General features: G+C 49.7%; 1 protein-coding gene across 1 annotated transcript; it reads left to right on the top strand.

The window, feature by feature from the left end:
- Nucleotides 1–88: 88 nt before the first annotated feature.
- On the top strand, nt 89–6189 carry CUNH9orf152 (chromosome unknown C9orf152 homolog). The gene is made up of 2 exons (XM_019635798.1): nt 89–304; nt 4805–6189. The coding sequence occupies exons 1-2, from the start codon at nt 112–114 to the stop codon at nt 5329–5331; spliced, it is 720 nt and encodes a 239-aa protein (XP_019491343.1). The 5' UTR covers nt 89–111; the 3' UTR covers nt 5332–6189.
- The last annotated feature ends 206 nt before the right edge of the window (nt 6190–6395 follow it).

Here is a 6395-nt window from a genome sequence, read left to right as displayed (position 1 = left end):
CTCCCTCCCCCGCATCTTCCCACCTTCCCTCCCCAATCCCCTTTTGCTCCAGCCGCCTCCCACCCCGCCCCCTACCCCTCCCATCAGTGTTTGCTTTTCTCCCGGATCCGGATGAAGGGGTTGCCCTGCCAATGCTTCTGCCCTGCCCACTTCTGGCAGGTGGGGTCTCGCTTCATGGCTGACAGCTCCAGGACTCAGGCCCCGGGGAAAGGGCCCCCACTCAGCATCCAACTCCTGCGAGCCCAGTACGAAGGCTTGAGGCAGCAGCAGAGGGCCCAGGCTCACCTGGTGGTACTGCCGAAAGGTAGGGCTGGGCAGGTCCTGGGAGCAGCAGTGGAGGGGAGGGGGGCCTGGCTGGGGGTGGAAGGGGAGTGAAGGCTTGAGCTGCCCGCAGGGCAGAACCGGAGCTCTGCTGGCCCTCCTGGTGGGGAAGAGCTGGAGTGCAGGCCACCTGGAGCTAGAGCTAGAGCAGGGAGGCTGGTTCAGGGCAGTTCCACGGGGCTCAGTCCCCCTACCAACAGAGCCAGGGGCCTCAGCCAGGCATCTGGCCGGCAGCCTGCTGTTCCGTGGCCTCGGCTCCTATGATCTGATCTTGCTGGACTGGTCTGCCTGGTGAGCTGGGCTTGGCCCCCCTGCTAAGCCAGGTGGGGAGATGGGAGCTCAGCTTCCTGGCTGGTCTCACCCAGGCACCTCCTGCAAAGCTGAGAGGCTGGCTCTGGAGAGAGAAGACATGGCATTCCCAACAGCCAGGGCACTGGCTAGAGGAAGCACGGGGCTCAGGAACCCAGGAGTGGTCCTGCCTCAGGGAGCTCCGTCATCGCAGCCTCAAGCAGCAGCCAGGGAGGTGCCAGGAGACACAGAATCCCCTTCTTCCAAGGGGCGAACCGCTGCCCTTTGGGAACGCAGGTTTCATTCCAGAAGGAAGTTAGGAGCACATGGCTCAGAAATCATGCGATTGTCAAACCCAGCCCTTCATCCTCTAACAGAGGAACAGGTTAAAGGAGGTGAGGAGGTCCCCTCAGAGGTCAAGGCTGTGCCTGGGAGTTTCTACAGTGATTTGCACAGTTCAGGACTCTTTGAGTGACCCACCCTGCACTAGGTAGGCTGGGAAGAAATCTGGGGCCAGAGGGACCTCACTGCCCGGGACAGGAAGTATGTGTGTGGCCTTTTGGAGACAAAAGTGGCACTTCTGAGCTGAAAGCACCCATCTCACATTACTAAGGCTGTTGCCAACCAGTGGGATCCCTTCGAACTGAGTTGGCACAGTCAAATACCACCACCCTCCCATCTCTGCAGGGCATAAGGGGAAAGGTTCTCAAAGCCCTACCCCATCCTCAAGGGTGTTTATTTATTCAGTCACTCAGCAAACACTTATTAAATTAAACCCCTATCAAATGAAAGCACCATGCTTAACACACCTGCGATTCAGACTCACAGATCCATGTAATGGGCACGTCCCAAAGCCAGCTCAAACTCCACATGCCCCGTGGTAGTCACCATGCCCTGTCCGCAACCCTCCCTCTGGCCGTTTCTCCTGCATTCTGCAACTCAGAGCGCCCTCCCCTGTCATTACCAAGTGATACCTTAGGGCATATTAATGCAAGGAGTGCTCAGGCTGCTGCTTTCTCAGAGATGACTTCTGACCCCCAGGCTACATCCGGGCCTTTTAGGGCACTTCTAACAGTGTACAATTCTGCATTTTTCTCTAATTGTGAGAAGTCACGCACTGCCTGATGGAGGGGTGTTGTACTTGGTCTCTGAAGGACCGGAGTCCCAGCTCTGCCACTGTCTTGCTATGTACAGCTTTGAACAAGTTATATAAATTCTCTGTGACTCAGGTTCCTCATCTGTCCATTAGGAATAACTGTAGTACCTAAAATATAGGGTTGTTGTAGGAATTAAGTGGATTGATACCTACAAAGCTCATCAGGGCGTTAATGCTGATAGGCTGAGAACCAGGTCACTTATATCTCATTAGTCTGAGTTGGAAGGACACTTAAAGCACTGAGACTGGGTGTGAAGAATAAGATAGTTATAGTTTTCCAGGGAGAAATCAGGGTAAGTTTACAAAAATAAGATGAATATAATGCTAGAGAGACAAAAAAGCAATTTTGCCTATATTTTAGCAGCAGGGTATATGGGGGTGCCATTCATTCAGACAGGGAATATATTCGGTAGGGAAAGATCAATTTGTTGGTGAATATGCTGCATTTGAGATAGTTGTCTGTAGAACTTCCAACCAGCTTGCATCTCAGGAGAGATATCTGGGCTGCAGATATAGATTTGGGGTCATCAACCTACAGGTGGTAGTTGAAACTGTGGACATGGGGTAAAATTGTGGCAGCTCAATGTGTAAATTGACAAGAGGATGGGATGAAAATTAGAGTTCTGGAATATTCCAGACACTTGAATTCATAATGGGACAAGCCAAGGAAGAGACGTGAAGGAAGACAGAGAGAGTAGGCATATCATAGTCTTTAAAAGGAAGGAAACTCTGACACGTGCTGAGCCTGTATAACGATGGATGAACTTTGAAAACATTAAGCTAAGTGAAACAAACCCGTCACAAAAAGACAAATCCTGTATGCTGTTACTTCTAGGAGGTACCTGGAGGAGTCAAATTCATAGGAAGTAGAAGGGTGGTTGCTAAGAGCAGGGAGGAGGGGGAACAGAGTCCGGGTGTGGTTTAAGGGGTACAGAGTTTTTGTCTGGGATGATGAAAAAGTTCTGGAGATCAGCTGCATGACAATATGAATGTACTTAACACTACTGAACTGTATCCCTAAAAATGGTTACAATGGTAAATTTCATGTCATGTGTGTTTTACCACAATTAAATATTTTTTAAATGGTAGGGAAAAACCCCCCAGGAGATATTAATGTCATGATTAGTCAAGTGAGCAGAGGGAATTTAGAAGATAGTGATGCTCTGTGTCCAGTCCACAGAGAGACCCAGGAAGACAAAGTGGCCACTGAGATTGGCTCCCGCTAAAAACTGTGTCTCAAGACATTGGGTTGTGTTTGGAAGGGCAGGTGTTCTGGGAGCTGGTGAATGGAAGGAAGGACCCTGGAATTAGCTTTCTTCATTCTGCCTCAGCATTACAGAGTGGATCTAGGCTCTAGAAATGCGGTTCCAAGTAGCAGCATGGTTGTCCTGGAGCAACAAGAGGGCACCATGGAACCGTGAGCTGAGGTCTAGGAAGCCCCTGTGCCCCAGTGGTTGGTGTCCAGAAGGCATATGCTTTTGTCACATTCAGGCAATGTGTGATTCATCTCATGTAGAAAGGGAGTGGGGGTGGGAGCTCAGATCGGGGCTGGGCGGTTGATATGTACATTTCCTCTAACATTCCCAACAACCCTGTCAGGCAGCTCCTCTTTTCACATCTCCAGTCCCCATTCCTTCATCCCAGCTGAAGAGAGAAATCAAGGAGGAACTCAAAATACCTGTTCCTCAACTGGTATCTTCTGGCAACCTGAGCCAAAGATGGAGAATTAAGGAAGCATCACGTCCCCATCCTCCTCTGTCCTCAAATAAGTACAAAGCGTTTTGAATACTTGTAAAGGTTTTCATGTGTGTTACACTAAGAAAATAGTAGTGCAGGTACGAAGCAGGAACAAAGCTTCAGCCCTACCACTGGAATTAGCGTTTACGGGGCTGTCACTGTTGCAAAGATGGCTGCGCTGGTCCTGTTTCTCTTGGATTCCCAGAACCAGAGCTCAGGGGCTTCCTTATGATTTGATTCCTCAGACACCATTTCCCCACTTCCCCATGCACTTTGTCACCTATAGGGCGTCCTGCTGTGACAAATGCCAACATGCTCCCATGGGCTTCACTGACCATTCAGAGGGAACTGCAGGCTTGTCACAGACCTACTTTCTATAGGAATGTACCTTTCAGTCATCCCCACAACCGTCGCTGCCACCAAGAGATGACTGTAAACTATCATGTTCCACATGGAGGTAAAAATATGTCCCTGAGGAAGAAGAGAGACGGGCCTGCATCCTCACCCCTGAAGCCAGCTCAGGGAAGCACTAGGTTTTGCAGATGTGTCCCCAGGACAGTGTCTATGTGCTAAAAGCATAAAGGCCAGTCCTCCGAGAGAAGCTGCTTCGAAACACAGCTCTCCCCTCTTGTGCTCTGGATGGTAAACCCATTGCCCGGATCCCAGAACACAAATCCCATCAGCCTTTTCCACTGGTGAGTGATGTGAGTCCTTACGTGGGTGAACATGTGCACGTCTTGCTTCTTTCAGCTTGAAAATGCTAGTCCCGTCACTCTCCTAGCGGTCACTCCCTTACTGTAGTAAAAAACTGAAGTCTACTATTAAACTCTATTATGCTTGAGGTTTTCTCTATAGCATTGGTGACCATCTGAAACTTCACAATATATTCATTTGCTTCTTGTTTCTCCTCCCCACTACAACACATCATGAAGGTATGGATTTTGTCTCAGTGTTCAGTGCTGTATTCCCAGGACCTAGAATACATAATGGCTGGCACATAATAAGTGCTCAATAAGTATGCTGAATGAATGAATAACTGTGTGTGCAAGAGAGACAGAGAGAGAGAGAGACAGCTCGCATGGGTGGGAGTGGGTGCCTGTGTGTGGACATATGTGTGTGTCCATGTATGTGTGTACACACACACACACACACACACACACACACACACACGCAGTGTATGGGTACCTGGCCTCCTTTATGTTTGGGGCATAGCCTCCTTTCAAGCTTGAAAGCTCTGAGCCCCACAATGAGAGCTGCCCATGTCCTGTCCGGTGGTGACCCTGCTTGTCCTTGCTTTCTCAGGAGGGAACGCGCCTGCTCCTGCTGAATCCATGGTCAGCGCTGTCTGGATTAACAAGGAAAGAAGGCACTCGCTGTCCTTGGACAAAGTGGACCCTAAGGCCACGGGGATCCCCGAGGAGGCCGACAGAAGCTGTCTTCAGGCCCCTGAGTCTCCATGGCACACACACCTACAGATGCACTGCTTGATCCAAACCTTCCACCAGGAAGCCGGTCGTCAAGTAAAACACAAGGGCAAGCTCATGGGGCCTGAGCAAAGGCTCCTTCAGAAAGGAGACCCAGGCTTGTTTGAAAACAAGCAGATGACTCAGCAAGAGACTAGGATCCCAGAGGCAGCCCAGCATGGGTGTCAGGTGACCAATACCCAAACAAAGGCAGTGGGATCCGGCTTAAACATTGGCATTCAGTGCCCTTCCTCTACAAAGAACCCACACAGGTCTGGAAAACCAGCTCATTATCCATTTCCCCAGAGGAAAACTCCCAGGATCTCCCAAGCTGCCCGGAACCTGGGCTTATATGGCCCATCCTGAAGCTTTCTACTCAGCCAAATGTACCAACCTTGAGACCATCTCTGGTCTCATCCAAGAACCCCGGAGGCTGAGCCACACCTAGGGCCTCTAGCTTTGAGCAGAACTGCACTAACTCAATGATAGGGATTGTGGGAAATGCACTTCACAGTGGACACAAGGTCTTGTCCTTCAAAAAAGAAGAGATCGCTCAGGCCAGGCTGCTCATGGTTCAGAATGAGAGTGCTGTCTGATCAATGCCACCCCGTTCTGCTTATAAGAAGACATTGGTACGGAGCCCTGGAAGCCCATTCCTTGGAGAGGTCCAGCAGGACATCTGCTCAGTCCCTAGAACCGGGGGAGTCTGAGACATAAAACAGGGACCCTCGCCGATGGAATGCCTTAGCAGTGCCCTAGAGCCAACGGACATGGAGTCATTGTGATTCTTTTTGTGAACAATGAATAAGAGCCAGTTGTTAACCTTTTTATAGTCTAATGAAAAACAAGGATTTAAAAAAAAAAAGTTTGATTTCAGTATCTTCTGGTGATTTCTCGCATGTTCTGGAGAAGATGACCTCTGCGAGTTGCCCTTTTCTGGTTGCTCTGCCTGGGGGCTAGCTCATTCAGAGGTCACTGCATTCACTGGTAGTGACCACACCATTTCAGCTTGAGTCTCCCAAAGTAGGGGCACTCTGGATACAAAGGGTCAGAACAATGCCACCTCCTCTTTTGTGTGTTTAAGGGGTCTTTAGGAAGGGTTGGTCGTCCTTTTCCTCTCCCTGAGACTGCACGTACCAGCTTCATCACAGATTTATTTCCTTCTGTCCTTCCCTCTGTCTTTCTTTCCCTCCCTCCCTCCCTCCCTTCCTTTCCCACTATCAGCCTTCCTTTCTACCTTTCTATTTGTCTTCTCTCTCTGTTTCTGTCTCCCTCCCTCTTCAAATTTCTTATTAAATGCTGCCAATCATTGAAGATATATAGTAATAGGAGCCAAAGAAATGCTCCTGTTTGGAAAATATGTGTTTCCCACAAACTGCTCACTTTTCAGCCAAATTTGGATCACTCAGATCCTTCCTGGCATATTTTAA

Source organism: Hipposideros armiger, unplaced genomic scaffold (genome assembly GCF_001890085.2).
Source record: "Hipposideros armiger isolate ML-2016 unplaced genomic scaffold, ASM189008v1 scaffold_24, whole genome shotgun sequence".
Taxonomy (NCBI): Eukaryota; Metazoa; Chordata; class Mammalia; order Chiroptera; family Hipposideridae; genus Hipposideros; species Hipposideros armiger.
This window is presented reverse-complemented; position numbering and strand designations above follow the sequence as displayed.

Coding starts and splice junctions, on each gene's coding strand:
- CUNH9orf152 (XM_019635798.1), top strand. CDS start 112: ATGAAGGGGTTGCCCTGCCAATGCTTCTGCCCTGCCCACTTCTGGCAG. Junction 305..4,804: donor CCTGGTGGTACTGCCGAAAG/GTAGGGCTGGGC, acceptor TTGCTTTCTCAG/GAGGGAACGCGCCTGCTCCT.